The sequence below is a fragment of the Panulirus ornatus genome, chromosome 7 (assembly GCF_036320965.1).
Source record: "Panulirus ornatus isolate Po-2019 chromosome 7, ASM3632096v1, whole genome shotgun sequence".
NCBI classification, from domain to species: Eukaryota; Metazoa; Arthropoda; class Malacostraca; order Decapoda; family Palinuridae; genus Panulirus; species Panulirus ornatus.
Window position 1 is genome coordinate 28,048,500 of NC_092230.1, and position 16,250 is coordinate 28,064,749.

Below are 16,250 nucleotides of genomic sequence, written 5' to 3' on the forward strand. Positions count from 1 at the left end.
CTTTGATGAAAACTTCTCTCTGCTTCTAGCAGCTTACCTCTCACACCGTATATTCTTAATTCCTTCCTCAAAGCATCTCTATCAACCCTATCATATGCCTTCTCCAGATCATAAATGCCACATAAAATCCATCTCTTTTGCTATGTATTTCTAACACATTCTTCTGAAACTACACCGTTGCTCTGCAATCTGATGCTGTGTACATGCCTTCACCCTCTCAATCAATACCCTCCCATACAATTTTCCAGGTATACTTGATAAACTTATGCCTCTTGTTGGAACACTCACCTTTATCCCCTTTGCCTTTTTACAGTGGAACTATACATGCATTCCACCAATCCTCAGGCACTTTACCTTGATCCATACATAACAATGAATATCCTTACCAACCGATTAACAATACAGTCACCGCACCTCTTTTTCCTTCACCAAAATGTATAGACCTTCACTGATATTAAGGTTATAAGTCTTCGTGATTAAACAAGGAATTTGATTTTTGTCCTGTTCTTATACTACATTTATGTTGCTTAAGTCTAACAGAAAGATCATAACTAGTCTGCCCAACATAAAACTTATCAATTTCTACATAGCACTTCATTGATGCACCCAGGAGAATTTTCTGGTGAGTCCCTGATTAAGATATTCTTTATAGTATTATTGTTGCCGAAGGCAACATTTACATTAATGCTCCATAAACAGTGCACAACTCCGGGACGTTTACTATAAATATACAATTAAACATGAATATACATTTCATTGCAAATTAACATAATTCAGTCATACGAAGCGAGACGACAGACAGAGACCTGTCGAGTTAATATGCTACATGACTAGAGATGATGGAAAAGACCAAGGAGGTTCAGTCGCAAATAGGTCATTCGTCCACGATGATTGAAAAAAACGGTATTTGTATGCGTAAAATGTTTGCGTTTTTGCACAAACATGGCTTTAGTTTGTTTGTACAACTCCGTGTATCAATTGTCATCATGAGACCTCGGCCAAGCCTCCTGCTTCCTGTGCAGTTTCACGGGAAGTCGACGGCGCCCCCATCTCACTACAAGTGTAGCGATGCACTCTGACATTCCCTGATCGCTCACCATCATGTGATGTCCCTGGAACACTTAGTTTCCCGAGCTGCACAACTCCACATAAGTACAGATCAGGCCCCGAGCGAAAACCCTTTGAAGTTCATTGCGGTATAATTTGTACCCATTTTCAATATAGATACTTTTTGATATGCTATCACATCATTTTGATATACTTCCTATGTTTCATTTGAAGTGAAAAAAGAATGTGTGTGGTATCTTGGTTTTACCATAGCAACACAGAGATAAGGCTGATATTGTTGTGGCCAGAATAATCTCTTTTGACAGATACTGACTGCATCTTATAACATCCTAAAAACCTAATATGACATGAAAATATAAAGAACTGTTCTAACTAGACTTGAGATATAAGGTTTGATAATATTTATCCTGCTGAAAAAATGTTCCGTAATGCGGAGGAATCCGAATTTCAATTTATGTTTATACCTATGTCGTTTTTCTAGACACTCCGGATAGACATCCGGATTTGAACGACTCAACTCCTGAAGTAAACAAACACTTACGGCATGAATTTACTGTGAGAAGCTAGTGCTTAAGAAAAAATACGAAATAAAGGAAGCACAGCGGTGTGTATCATACACGAAAGATGTTAAGCATTAAGAAACCGAGAATTAAGATCAAGACCTTGTTACTATATTCTCAAATACGCTTCAAGAAAAAGGTACGTAAATTATACCTGAGTTTAGAAAATTTGGATATAATACCCTTCGTTTTGGACATCCACCTATTTCAAGGTTTAAGTTATGCTTTTCGAATGGTTTCTGACCTTCATTTCTACGAGAAACCACTACCTATTGGGAAATTCTATCCTTTATTCAACGATATTAGGAGATCCCAGTGGGAACTAGAGTTTTAGTTGGGGGGGGGGGGGGGGATAACAAAAAGTAGTGATTTGCGATATAAATGAAAGTCAGAATCGTTTAGAAGAGATCACAAACCATCGGAGAATCAATTTCAGCCAAACTAAACCTAACAAACCTAACCTAACAGTAGCTGGTTTTCTGAAACGGAAATAACACTAAAATGTATGCTTGTGTTGGAGGCAGCTTTCATATTTACTGGTTTATTTTTATAATTCATAAAGTCTTAAGTATAAAGGCACCACTAAATTATTTCATGATTACTTGAGAAACTGTCTTTCGATGGAGTCCTTTCACTTCATACAATTGTTTAAAGTGGCAGAGCTGATATATTTTGTTGGTATTCCTAAACAACTTGTTCCTAGAAGACTGTTGTAGGGTTGAAGCATGCCTGTAATACTTACAGATACTCACAGATCCTCTTCTGACTTTAAGCCTCTTGTGGAGTCCCCTTCTGTCAGCTCCTCGTCTAAACTTAAGCAGTTTAGGTTTGGTTGGTTAAGTTTGGTTTTGTAGCACTTTCCACTTCACAGTGAGTAGGATGGTTTCACATTTTTTACATTAGGATAAATCTTGGAAAACATGAAAATACAGAAAAGTAGTGAACTGCAAATATAAACAAAAATGTCTTTGGTTAACAAGTTCTCCCACAATGTTACGGGTATATATCACATACCATATTCCAGTCCTTTTGGATTTTGATGTTTAGGAGACCCCATATAGAACAGGGTTAGGTACCTAAGAAGTTGGCAAGGCTTTGAAGAAGAAGGACACTGTAGTGTAAAATCAAGCCAAATGTGATTAACCTAGCTTAGGAAAGCTTAGCAAAGTAATAAAAATACCCAAATTGTCTTATCGAGAATTGTAGAACTGAGTTTCTTGATTGCTTCAGGTACATTTTGTTGAAAAAGCTTATGTCAGGAGAAATACTTTTTCAACAATTAAATGAAGTCTTTCGAAAGAATACACAAACTTGCTTTTTATGAAAGCATAACATAACTGAGCAAGCTATGTGCATGGTCAATCACTTCTTAGAATGAAATTTCAGTGAGTTGCAGTATAAATGAGCTGTAGAATGTTGATGAGCACAGATGGATATTATGTGATGAAATAAATGCAGTCAGTTTATTTTGGTCTTGTAGAGCATAATAAAGCTTCAGCATTGCCCAGTCACACCTGAAACACTTGCTCCATGGTCAGAAAAACAAAGAATTGTCCCTGTAGATATAGATAATTGAACTATATTACAGGTACACCACGGAATTTCCTGGTACTGATGGTTCAGCACCTCCTTTCGTCCGGACAAAATTACATGAGGGGAACTTGAAATTATTGTGGCCACCAGACAAGTTTACTGGGTGGCCACAGATGCACGCTCATTTTATATTCTTTACACTGCACTTGTTGGTGGTGATACAGCAATTCTGTGAAATTCTTAACTTATCTTGCTTAAATTTAGCCTAAGCTGTGGCTTCCAAGACTTACGAGAGTGCCAGTCGTGGTGTCAAACGTAAACACCAGTCATATCGATCCACGATAAAGGTAGAACTGTTAAAAAAAATGGACAGTGGTGTTTCGGTGTGTAAGCTGTGTGACATCTACAGTATTGGTTCATCTACTGTATATACTATAAAGAAGCAAGGGGAGAAAATATTGAAATTCTATGCAGACAGCTATTTCAAGAAGCAAATGATGATTAGAAAAGCCACATAAGATGGCAAGAGTACTGAGCACAGTTGAGTGATGATGGAATGGTTTCAACAGCATCTCATTGATGGAGTGAACTTGTCAGATAGCATGATAATGGCCCAGGATAAGTTGTTCCATAAAGAACTTATATTACAACATGAGCATGACTACAGTGAAGGATGGCTTTAAAGATTCAAGAAGCATCATGGAATTTCCATGAATAAAGTGTGAAGAGAAAAGCGGTCTGCAAACCACGAAGGAGCTGCCGAGTATATGGACAAATTTGCAAAACTCGTAGCTGACGAGTACCTTTGTCCTGAGCAGGTTTAAAATGCTGACAAAACAGGAAAACACTAACAACAGAAGATGAAGAAGACCCCACAGGATTCAAACAATCTAAGGACAGACTTACCATCTTAGGGTGCTCAAATATTTAATATTTGTTTGATTTGAATTTCTAGCAGTCCATGGTATACTTTAGGCAATTTATAATTAGTAGGTAAGAGGTGTGTTGATGATTTATTATTACATGACCATGGTTGGTCCGGCAAAATGGTTAATCTGGCAAGACTTTGGAACAAAGAGTGCCGGAAAATCAATGGTGTACTTGTACATAGTATAGATAAGACAGTAGATAGATATTGATCCATCAGTCTGATACTTTGATTACTATTCACAAAGATGTACTATTAAATACTTTTCAGTAGTATCAAAACTGCCTTTTATCTTTGTATCACAGCCTTTATGTGCATAATGTTACATGTATAGACATTGTAGTATAACAAAAGAATGTGGATGTCATGAAAAAAAATTTTAATTTGATGAAGATGTATTTGTTTTGAAGCCTTATATATCATGCCTTATATATCCATTGGACAATATGAGCAAAAGGCAAGTTGGTAAAGATGCCATACTTATGGGCTCATTCATTATAACTTATATAAAGTAGATGTCTTAGGAAATTTCATTGATTCAGGCATATGCTACAACACCTTATCTCTTTAACACCACATGTTTCCTTAAAATTGTAGTACTTCCTGCTATCACATATTGAGTATTATATGATCAGAAATGTTAGTGCAGGTCACACTACCCCTATCTAAATCACCATCTGTAAGTATAAGGAATCTATTCACATGTGTTATATCAAAATATGTTGTGCTTCTAAAGTAGAACTTTAGCTTTTTTACAAATGGCAGCTAGAGACTGAGTGTGAGTGAATGTGGCCCTTTTTGTCTGTTTTTTGGGTGCTACCTTGCTGATGCAAGGGGTAGCGATGCTATTTCATGTGGGGCAGGGTGGCACTGGGAATGGATGAAGGCAAGTGAGTATGAATATTTACATGTGTATACATGTATATGGCTGTGTATGTGTAATATGTATGTATATGTGTAGATGTTGATATGTATATTTATGTATATGTATGTGTATGGGCGTGTATGTACATATGTGTGTATATGAGTGGATAGGTCTTTCTTCGTCTCTTTCCTGGCTTTACCTTGCTGACATGGGAAATGGCGATCAAGTATGATATTGATAATGATGTTACCTGTAGGTTATTTGGTTATTTCATAGGATCCCTGAGAACTATTTATTGATTTGTTGATTTGAAGGAAATGTACATAAATGGGCTTCTCACACTTAGTAAAAGTAATGGAAACAGTTGCTATGTGATTTGCAGACTTACTATTTAGGGAGCATCTCACTGATTTCTCCAGGCTTCAGAACCAGTAGAGTTCATTTTAGATCTTGTGGATTATGTCTTAGCTTAAGTCATTAAAGTTAGATTAAGTCTTAGGATAGTTTGGTTCTTAATTTGTCTCAAATTAGTTCCTGGGGCCTTGGGTTGGGACCTAGCCCAAACCTAACTTAACCCAACAGAGGACTTCATCTAAGAAACTAACTTAGGAAACTAACCTAAACTCGGGTCTAATGAACCATTGAGCAGTAAGAGCATTGCAGAGATGGCACGTAGAGATGGCGTGCAGCCTGCAAGCAAACCTAAAGGCAAACTTGTTTTATTTGTTATGAGTGAGGGCTATCCTAATACTTTTTGCTTTTTTTATCTTGAGTTGGGAAGTATACCTGCTGCAGGTGACACGAGGGGGAATGATCGTGGTGTGTCTATAGGGAATAGTAATGTTGCTTTCTACTGGAAATGGTAATGTAGCTTGTGTCAAGTATAGCTTTTCATGTGTCTCCACTAAACAAGCTTAGATGTCCATCAGGCACCTAAGGTGGTTAACTGAAAGCTTTGACAGCAGGCATTTGAAACCTCTATTTTTTCAGGACTAGGTGCAAAACTGGAAAAACTCGAAATAAGTTTTTTTGAAGCTCTAATGGTTTGGAGGTTCTAAAGTTAATAAGCAATATTAACTTTGGCCTATTTTAGAGCAGAGCAGTGTTAGCTGATGTCACCAAAAAACCTAGATATTATTGTAGTTAAACAGAAAGTTTTTTGTAGACTTTTGTTTAACAAATATGATCAAGGACTGGATAAGAATGTGGACTAGTATATTCCTGTGCTGAAGATTATGGCAAACTCATGTGGATTTTGTGATTGCATGCTTGATAAATTCCTAATGGACAGGTTGATTTTGGGTGTCGGAAAATATCAGAGAAAAATTCATCTCCCAGAGGAAATTTGGTCTCCACACTGGCATTGGAGCTAATTATTGCTTTTTTTTTTAAAAATCATGAAGTGTGAAAGTGCACAGGATTGATAAAAGTAGTGTGTGCAACCTAGATAGGACACATAAGCAGTCTGACCACGTCACAAGTAACTGTGAAATTTTGAGTCTCACTGAGGGAAACATAAAGTGGCTTCAGAGCTATCTTCCTATAAGTTTTGTTGTAAAGTGCCCAAGATTATTAAAGTGAAGTGCCCAACCTAAGGGTGAGCATTTGACCGATGTGGTAAGAAAAACCATATTGCCTCTTCTTAAGACTGTAAGATGAGGATAAACTCTGCAAGAAGATAACAATAGTTACTCAAGTGATATAGCAAAAATTTGTCAAGTTGAAAATATTTGCTCCATCCCCCAGCTAAGCAAATGGATTTATTGTAGTATGATTGTCAATAAAGAATAGGTAATGTAACAAATTGATTTTAGGGCAACTGTAAATGTAATTATCAATGAGAAACTTAAATGTTAAGGAGCTTTCTGATGAAAGAATTGCTTTACGAATGGTTCCACAGTGGAAGCTTTAAAGAATGTTAGGTTGGAGGACATTGTGAGATATGAGATTGCTGATGGCACAGTAGGGTTAGTGCTTTTGTAGAGTGCTCAGACAGCAGTTAGAATTAATTATCATGGACAATTAAAATGTTGAAAGTGTAAATGCAGTGAGTAATAGTGTTGATTTTATATCTTACAGTGTTTGATGGAAAGAAAGGGTCATTATCTGGAAAGACTCTACATTTAACTGTAATTGAGGGAACGAAGTGCTGTGTGAAATGTGTCCGTAGAATTCCACAGTCTGTTTCTGGAATATTTGAAGTGGATAGGTCAGAGAAGATAACACCTATAGATTAACCTATTGGCTGAGTAAATCAAATGTCTGTAATGAAATAGAAATCAAGCCTGAGAATATACTTTGATCATAGACCACTCGGTCAAGTGTTAATTTGCATTGCAAATGTAGTGAACTGTAACAACAAAAGATGGTGCCTAATGGCAGTAGCTATCATTACAATATGTTGACATTTTGATTAGGCCTTTCACAGCTTATTTATTCTGAAATGATTTCCTGTGCACAAAAAAATTCAGGATACTTTTTTCTCCCTACAACATATCTCAGTATCATATGATATGGAAGAAAATGCCTCTCAAAAGTAGTATAATTTCCTCTTTTTTAGTGTTGGAAGGTTTTTAGTGGACAGGGCCAGGCCTTGGACAGTGGCATAGCTCCTCCTTATTTATGTAGTATGTATAATGCTTATGTTTTTTCCTAGATCTGATTTTGTCTTCATACACGTAAACATATTACCTATTGTGGGATTTCTTACTGAGCTTGATTTCACTCATCCTGAACATACGTTTATAAGTATAGTTGCAAATATGTATTTTCTTATATTTTATATGCTTTATTTAAAAATTTACACTTCATTTACATAAACAAAATATTATTTATGTGAAAAAATGGAGAAAATAATCATATTATCATGAGATGATAAATGATACAAGAGAAATTGTTCCTTTTACTTGTAAAAATGACTACAACATTTGCTGTGTAAGTCTGACTTCCTGCAAGATGACACAGTTAAACTTTCCTTGAGAATTTATGGGTGACTTTGATGCATGATGTTTTTTCAGACTGTATTGTTAGATTGCTAGAGATATTTGTAGATGTAGAATCATACATTAGCTAGGAATTGAAATGGCCTGAAAGTATAGAGTCACAAATGTGGCTTGGTGCAGCATGCAACATCCAACCACAAACGTGGCTGATTGTAGTGAAAGACTTAACGGAGCATATATTTGTGTACAGTTACAGTAAAATTGATAGTTAATAAATGCATTAGAATATCCATATGCCACTTAATTTTAGCAAGGACTAAATCCAGTGCTGTAGCAAACTTAAGTGGATGGTTTGACATTTCGTGTGAAATTGGCTGTGCCAGTTCTAAAGCCTGGAGAAAGTTTATTATAGTGGTTTAATATCATTACTTACTTGTATTGAGGAAAATCAATATGTGGAATTTACTGTTATCAAAGTTGACCAGGTCTATATTAAGTTCCTTATTTTTTTTTTTTCTTTTTTTTTGCCGCTGTCTCCCGCGTTTGCGAGGTAGCACAAGGAAACATACGAAAGAAATGGCCCAACCCACCCCCATACACATGTATATACATACACATCCACACACGCAAATATGCATACCTACCCAGCTTTCCATGGTTTACCCCAGACGCTTCACATGCCCTGATTCAATCCACTGACAGCACGTCAACCCCGGTATACCACATCGATCCAATTCACTCTATTCCTTGCCCTCCTTTCACCCTCCTGCATGTTCAGGCCCCGATCACACAAAATCTTTTTCACTCCATCTTTCCACCTCCAATTTGGTCTCCCACTTCTCCTCGTTCCCTCCACCTCCGACACATATATCCTCTTGGTCAATCTTTCCTCACTCATTCTCTCCATGTGCCCAAACCATTTCAAAACACCCTCTTCTGCTCTCTCAACCATGCTCTTTTTATTTCCACACATCTCTCTTACCCTTACGTTACTCACTTGATTAAACCACCTCACACCACACATTGTCCTCAAACATCTCATTTCCAGCACATCCACCCTCCTGCGCACAACTCTCTCCATAGCCCACGCCTCGCAGCCATACAACATTGTTGGAACCACTATTCCTTCAAACATACCCATTTTTGCTTTCCGAGATAATGTTCTCGACTTCCACACATTCTTCAAGGCTCCCAGGATTTTCGCCCCCTCCCCCACCCTATGATCCACTTCCGCTTCATTGGTTCCATCCGCTGCCAGATCCACTCCCAGATATCTAAAACACTTTACTTCCTCCAGTTTTTCTCCATTCAAACTTACCTCCCAGTTGACTTGACCCTCAACCCTACTGTACCTAATAACCTTGCTCTTATTCACATTTACTCTTAACTTTCTTCTTTCACACACTTTACCAAACTCAGTCACCAGCTTCTGCAGTTTCTCACATGAATCATCCACCAGCGCTGTATCATCAGCGAACAACAACTGACTCACTTCCCAAGCTCTCTCATCCACAACAGACTTCATACTTGCCCCTCTTTCCAAAACTCTTGCATTCACCTCCCTAACAACCCTATCCATAAACAAATTAAACAACCGTGGAGACATCACACACCCCTGCCGCAAACCTACATTCACTGAGAACCAATCACTTTCCTCTTTTCCTACACGTACACATGCCTTACATCCTCGATAAAAACTTTTCACTGCTTCTAACAACTTGCCTCCCACACCATATATTCTTAATACCTTCCACAGAGCATCTCTATCAACTCTATCATATGCCTTATGTATATTATTATTCCCTGCTTTAGATATGTCATATGTTATTCCAATTTTATGATGAATTTGCCTTTAACTTTTATGATTTTTTTTTTTTTTTTTAGAAAAGTGGTGCTAGATTTAACCTGTCTATTTTTATACTTATGTGTAGTATTGTAAAACCTGATGACCATTGGCAGCCATACATTATATAGTGCAGATGATACTATATCCTCAGTTGATGAAGGACATTTTATTACTACCATTATTGTTATATATAGAATGTAGAAAAAAGAATTAAGGAAGATCACTGAAAGAAAAGGGTAAGAGAGATGTTTGGAAATAAAAAGAGTGTGGTTCAGAGAGCAGAAGAGGGTGTGCTGAATTGGTCTGGACATATGCACAGAATGAGTGAGGAAAGGTTGACAAAGAGGATATGTCTGTCAGAGGTGGAGGGAACAAGAAGCAGAAGACCAAATTGGAGGTGGAGGGATGGCGTGAAAAAGATTTTGAGTGATTGGGTCCTGAACATACAGGAGGGTGAAAAGCGTGCAAGGAATAGAGTGAATTGGAACAGTGTGGTATATTGAGGTTGACATGCTGTCATTGGGCTGTATCAGGGAATGTGAAATGCCTGGAGTAAACCATGGAAAGGTCTATGAGGCCTGGACGTGGATAGTGAGCTGTGACTATGGTGCATTACACATGACAGATAGAGACTGAGTGTGAATGAATGTGGCCTTTTTGTCTATTCCTGACACTACCTTCCTGAAGCAGGGGATTGCAATGCTGTTTTCCTGTGGGGCGGGGTAGTGCCAGGAATGTATGAAGGCAAGCAATTATGAATATGTACATGTGTATGATTGTAATATACATATGTGGGTGTTTATATATATATATATATATATATATATATATATATATATATATATATATATTATTATTTTGTTTTGTCGCTGTCTCCCGCGTTAGCAAGGTAGCACAAGGAAACAGACGAAAGAATGGCCCAACCCACCCACATACACATGTATATACATAGACGTCCACACACGCAAATATACATACCTATACATCTCAATGTATGTATATATATATATATATATATATATATATATATATATATATATATATATATATATATATATATATATATACACGCACAGACATATACATATATACACATTTACATAATTCATACTGTCTGCCTTTATTTATTCCCATCGCCACCTCGCCACGCATGGAATAATAACCCCCTCCCCCTTGTGTGTGAGGTAGCGCTAGGAAAAGACAACAAAGGCCCCATTTGTTCACACTCAGTCTCTAGCTGTCATGTAATAATGCACCGAAACCACAGCTCCCTATATATATATATATATATATATATATATATATATATATATTATATATATATATATATATATATTTATTTATTTATTTATTTATTTTGCTTTGTCGCTGTCTCCCACGTTTGCGAGGTAGCGCAAGGAAACAGACGAAAGAAATGGCCCAACCCACCCCCATACACATGTATATACATACACGCCACACATGCAAATATACATACCTATACATCTCAATGTACACATATATATATACACACACAGGCATATACATATATACACATGTCCATAATTCATACTGTCTGCCTTTCTTTATTCCCATCGCCACCTCGCCACATATGGAATAACATCCCCCTCCTTCCTCATGTGAGCGAGGTAGCGCTAGGAAAAGACAACAAAGACCCCATTCGTTCACACTCAGTCTCTAGCTGTCTTGTAATAATGCCTGAAACCACAGCTTCCTTTCCACATCCAGGCCCCACTGCTTCCTTTCCACATCCAGGCCCCACTGAACTTTCCATGGTTTACCCCAGACGCTTCACATGCCCTGATTCAATCCATTGACAGTATGTCGATCCCGGTATACCACATCGATCCAATTCACTCTATTCCTTGCCCGCCTTTCACCCTCCTGCATGTTCAGGCCCCGATTACTCAAAATCTTTTTCACTCCATCTTTCCACCTCCAATTTGGTCTGCCACTTCTCCTCGTTCCCTTCACCTCCGACACATATATCCTCTTGGTCAATCTTTCCTCACTCATTCTCTCCATGTGCCCAAACCATTTCAAAACACCCTCTTCTGCTCTCTCAACCATGCTCTTTTTATTTCCACACATCTCTCTTACCCTTACATTACTTACTCGATCAAACCACCTCACACCACATATTGTCCTCAAACATCTCATTTCCAGCACATCCACCCTCCTGTGCACAACTCTATCCATAGCCCACGCCTCGCAACTGTACAACATTGTTGGAACCACTATTCCTTCAAACATACCCATTTTTGCTTTCCGAGATAATGTTCTCGACTTCCACACATTCTTCAAGGCTCCCAGGATTTTCGCCCCCTCCCCCACCCTATGATTCACTTCCACTTCCATGGTTCCATCCGCTGCCAGATCCACTCCCAGATATCTAAAACACTTTACTTCCTCCAGTTTTTCTCCATTCAAACTTACCTCCCAATTGACTTGACCCTCAACCCTACTGTACCTAATAACCTTGCTCTTATTCACATTTACTCTTAACTTTCTTCTTTCACACACTTAACCAAACTCAGTCACCAGGTTCTGCAGCTTCTCACATAAATCAGCCACCAGCGCTGTATCATCAGCGAACAACAACTGACTCACTTCCCAAGCTCTCTCATCCCCAACAGACTGCATACTTGCCCCTCTTTCCAAAACTCTTGCATTCACCTCCCTAACAACCCCATCCATAAACAAATTAAACAACCATGGAGACATCACACACCCCTGCCGCAAACCTACATTCACTGAGAACCAATCACTTTCCTCTCTTCCTACACGTACACATGCCTTACATCCTCGATAAAAACTTTTCACTGCTTCTAACAACTTGCCTCCCACACCATATATTCTAAGTACATTCCACAGAGCATCTCTATCAACTCTATCATATGCCTTCTCCAGATCCATAAATGCTACATACAAATCCATTTGCTTTTCTAAGTATTTCTCACATACATTCTTCATAGCAAACACCTGATCTACACATCCTCTATCACTTCTGAAACCACACTGCTCTTCCCCAATCTGATGCTCTGTACATGCCTTCACCCTCTCAATCAATACCCTCCCATATAATTAACCAGGAATACTCAACAAACTTATACCTCTGTAATTTGAGCACTCACTCTTATCCCCTTTACCTTTGTACAATGGCACTATGCACGCATTTCGCCAATCCTCAGGCACCTCACCATGAGTCATACATACATTAAATAACCTTACCAACCAGTCAACAATACAGTCACCCCCTTTTTTAATAAATTCCACTGCAATACCATCCAAACCTGCTGCCTTGCCAGCTTTCATCTTCTGCAAAGCTTTTACTACCTCTTCTCTATTTACCAAATCATTTTCCCTAACCCTCTCATTTTGCACACTGCCTTGACCAAAGCACCCTATATCTGCCACTCTTATCATCAAACACATTCAACAAACCTTCAAAATACTCACTCCATCTCCTTCTCACATCACCACTACTTGTTATCACCTCCCCATTAGCCCCCTTCACTGAAGTTCCCATTTGCTCCCTTGTCTTACCCACTTTATTTACCTCCTTCCAGAACATCTTTTTATTCTCCCTAAAATTCAATGATACTCTCTCACCCCAACTCTCATTTGCCCTCTTTTTCACCTCTTGCACCTTTCTCTTGACCTCCTGTCTCTTTCTTTTATACATATCCCACTCATTTGCATTTTTTCCCTGCAAAAGTCGTCCAAATGCCTCTCTCTTCTCTTTCTCTAATAATCTTACTTCTTCATCCCACCACTCACTACACTTTCTAATCAACCCACCTACCACGCTTCTCATGCCACAAGCATCTTTTGCGCAAGCCAACATTGCTTCCCTAAATACATCCCATTCTTCCCCCACTCCCCTTACATCCTTTGTTCTCACCTTTTTCCATTCTGTACTCAGTCTCTCCTGGTACTTCCTTACACAAGTCTCGTTCCCAAGCTCACTTACTCTCACCACCCTCTTCACCCCAACATTCTCTCTTCTTTTCTGAAAACCCATACAAATCTTCACCTTCGCCTCCACTAATATATATATATATATTTTTTTTTTTTTTTTTTTTTTTTAATTTTCCAAAAGAAGGAACAGAGAAGGGGGCCAGGTGAGGGTATTCCCTCAAAGGCCCAGTCCTCTGTTCTTAACGCTACCTCGCTATTGCGGGAAATGGCGAATAGTATGAAAAAAAAAAAAATATATATATATATGGGGATAGGGGAGAAAGAATACTTCCCAAGCATTCCTCACGTGTCGTAGAAGGCGACTAAAGGGGACGGGAGCGGGGGGCCAGAAACCCTCCCCTCCTTGTATTTTAACTTTCTAAAAGGGGAAACAGAAGGAGTCACGCGAGGAGTGCTCATCCTCCTCGAAGGCTCAGATTGGGGTGTCTAAATGTGTGTGGATGTAACCAAGATGAGAAAAAAGGAGAGATAGGTAGTATGTTTGAGGAAAGGAACCTGGATGTTTTGGCTCTGAGTGAAACGAAGCTCAAGGGTAAAGGGGAAGAGTGGTTTGGGAATGTCTTGGGAGTAAAGTTAGGGGCTAGTGAGAGGACAAGAGCAAGGGAAGGAGTAGCACTACTCCTGAATCAGGAGTTGTGGGAGTATGTGATAGAGTGTAAGAAAGTAAATTCTAGATTGATATGGGTAAAACTGAAAGTTGATGGAGAGAGATGGGTGATTATTGGTGCATATGCACCTGGGCATGAGAAGAAAGATCATGAGAGGCAAGTGTTTTGGGAGCAGCTGAATAAGTGTGTTAGTGGTTTTGATGCACAAGACCGGGTTATAGTGATGGGTGATTTGAATGCAAAGGTGAGTAATGTGGCAGTTGAGGGAATAATTGGTATACATGGAGTGTTCAGTGTTGTAAATGGAAATGGTGAAGAGCTTGTAGATTTATGTGCTGAAAAAGGACTGGTGATTGGGAATACCTGGTTTAAAAAGCGGGATATACATAAGTATACGTATGTAAGTAGGAGAGATGGCCAGAGAGTGTTATTGGATTACGTGTTAATTGATAGACACACGAAAGAGAGACTTTTGGATGTTAATGTGCTGAGAGGTGCAACTGGAGGGATGTCTGATCATTATCTTGTGGAGGTGAAGGTGAAGATTTGTGGGGGTTTTCAGAAAAGAAGAGAGAATGTTGGGGTGAAGAGAATGGTGAGAGTAAGTGAGCTTGGGAAGGAGACTTGTGTGAGGAAGTACCAGGAGAGACTGAGTACAGAATGGAAAAAGGTGAGAACAAAGGAGGTAAGGGGAGTGGGGGAAGAATGGGATGTATTTTAGGGAAGCAGTGATGGCTTGCACAAAAGATGCTTGTGGCATGAGAAGCGTGGGAGGTGGGTTGATTAGAAAAGGTAGTGAGTGGTGGACTGAAGAAGTAAGATTATTAGTGAAAGAGAAGAGAGAGGCATTTGGATGACTTTTGCAGGGAAAAAATGCAAATGAGTGGGAGAGGTATAAAAGAAAGAGGCAAGAGGTCAAGAGAAAGGTACAAGAGGTGAAAAAGAGGGCAAATGAGAGTTGGTGAGAGTATCATTAAATTTCAGGGAGAATAAAAAGATGTTCTGGAAGGAGGTAAATAAAGTGTGTAAGACAAGGGAGCAAATGGGAACTTCAGTGAAGGGGGCAAATGGGGAGGTGATAACAAGTAGTGGTGATGTGAGAAGGAGATGGAGTGAGTATTTTGAAGGTTTGTTGAATGTGTTTGATGATAGAGTGGCAGATATAGGGTGTTTTGGTCGAGGTGGTGTGCAAAGTGAGAGGGTTAGGGAAAATGATTTGGTAAATAGAGAAGAGGTAGTACAAGCTTCACGGAAGATGAAAGCCGGCAAGGCAGCAGGTTTGGATGGTACTGCAGTGGAATTTATTAAAAAAGGGGGTGACTGTATTGTTGACTGGTTGGTAAGGTTATTTAATGTATGTATGATTCATGGTGAGGTGCCTGAGGATTGGCGGAATGCTTGCATAGTGCCATTGTACAAAGGCAAAAGAGATAAGAGTGAGTGCTCAACTTACAGAGGTATAAGTTTGTTGAGTATTCCTGGTAAATTATATGGGAGGGTATTGATTGAGAGGGTGAAGGCATGTACAGAGCATCAGATTGGGGAAGAGCAGTGTGGTTTCAAAAGTTGTAGAGGATGTGTGGATCAGGTGTTTGCTTTGAAGAATGTATGTGAGAAATACTTAGAAAAACAAATGGATTTGTATGTAGCATTTATGGATCTGGAGAAGGCATATGATAGAGTTGATAGAGATGCTCTGTGGAAGGTATTAAGAATATATGGTGTGGGAGGCAAGTTGTTAGAAGCAGTGAAAAGTTTTTATCGAGGATGTAAGGCATGTGTATGTGTAGGAAGAGAGGAAAGTAATTGGTTTTCAGTGAATGTAGGTTTGCGGCAGGGGTGTGTGATGTCTCCATGGTTGTTTAATTTGTTTATGGTTGGGGTTGTTAGGGAGGTGAATGCAAGAGTTTTGGAAAAAG

General features: G+C 38.9%; 1 protein-coding gene across 1 annotated transcript in view; it reads left to right on the forward strand.

The window, feature by feature from the left end:
- The first annotated feature begins 1,573 nt into the window (after positions 1 to 1,573).
- l(2)10685 (5-methylcytosine rRNA methyltransferase l(2)10685) overlaps positions 1,574 to 16,250 on the forward strand; it is a 94,434-nt gene continuing 79,757 nt past the window's right edge. Inside the window, exon 1 of the mRNA XM_071663371.1 lies at positions 1,574 to 1,767. Coding sequence (XP_071519472.1) covers positions 1,693 to 1,767 — 75 coding nt within the window. The 5' untranslated portion in view covers positions 1,574 to 1,692. The remainder of the gene's footprint in view (positions 1,768 to 16,250) is intronic.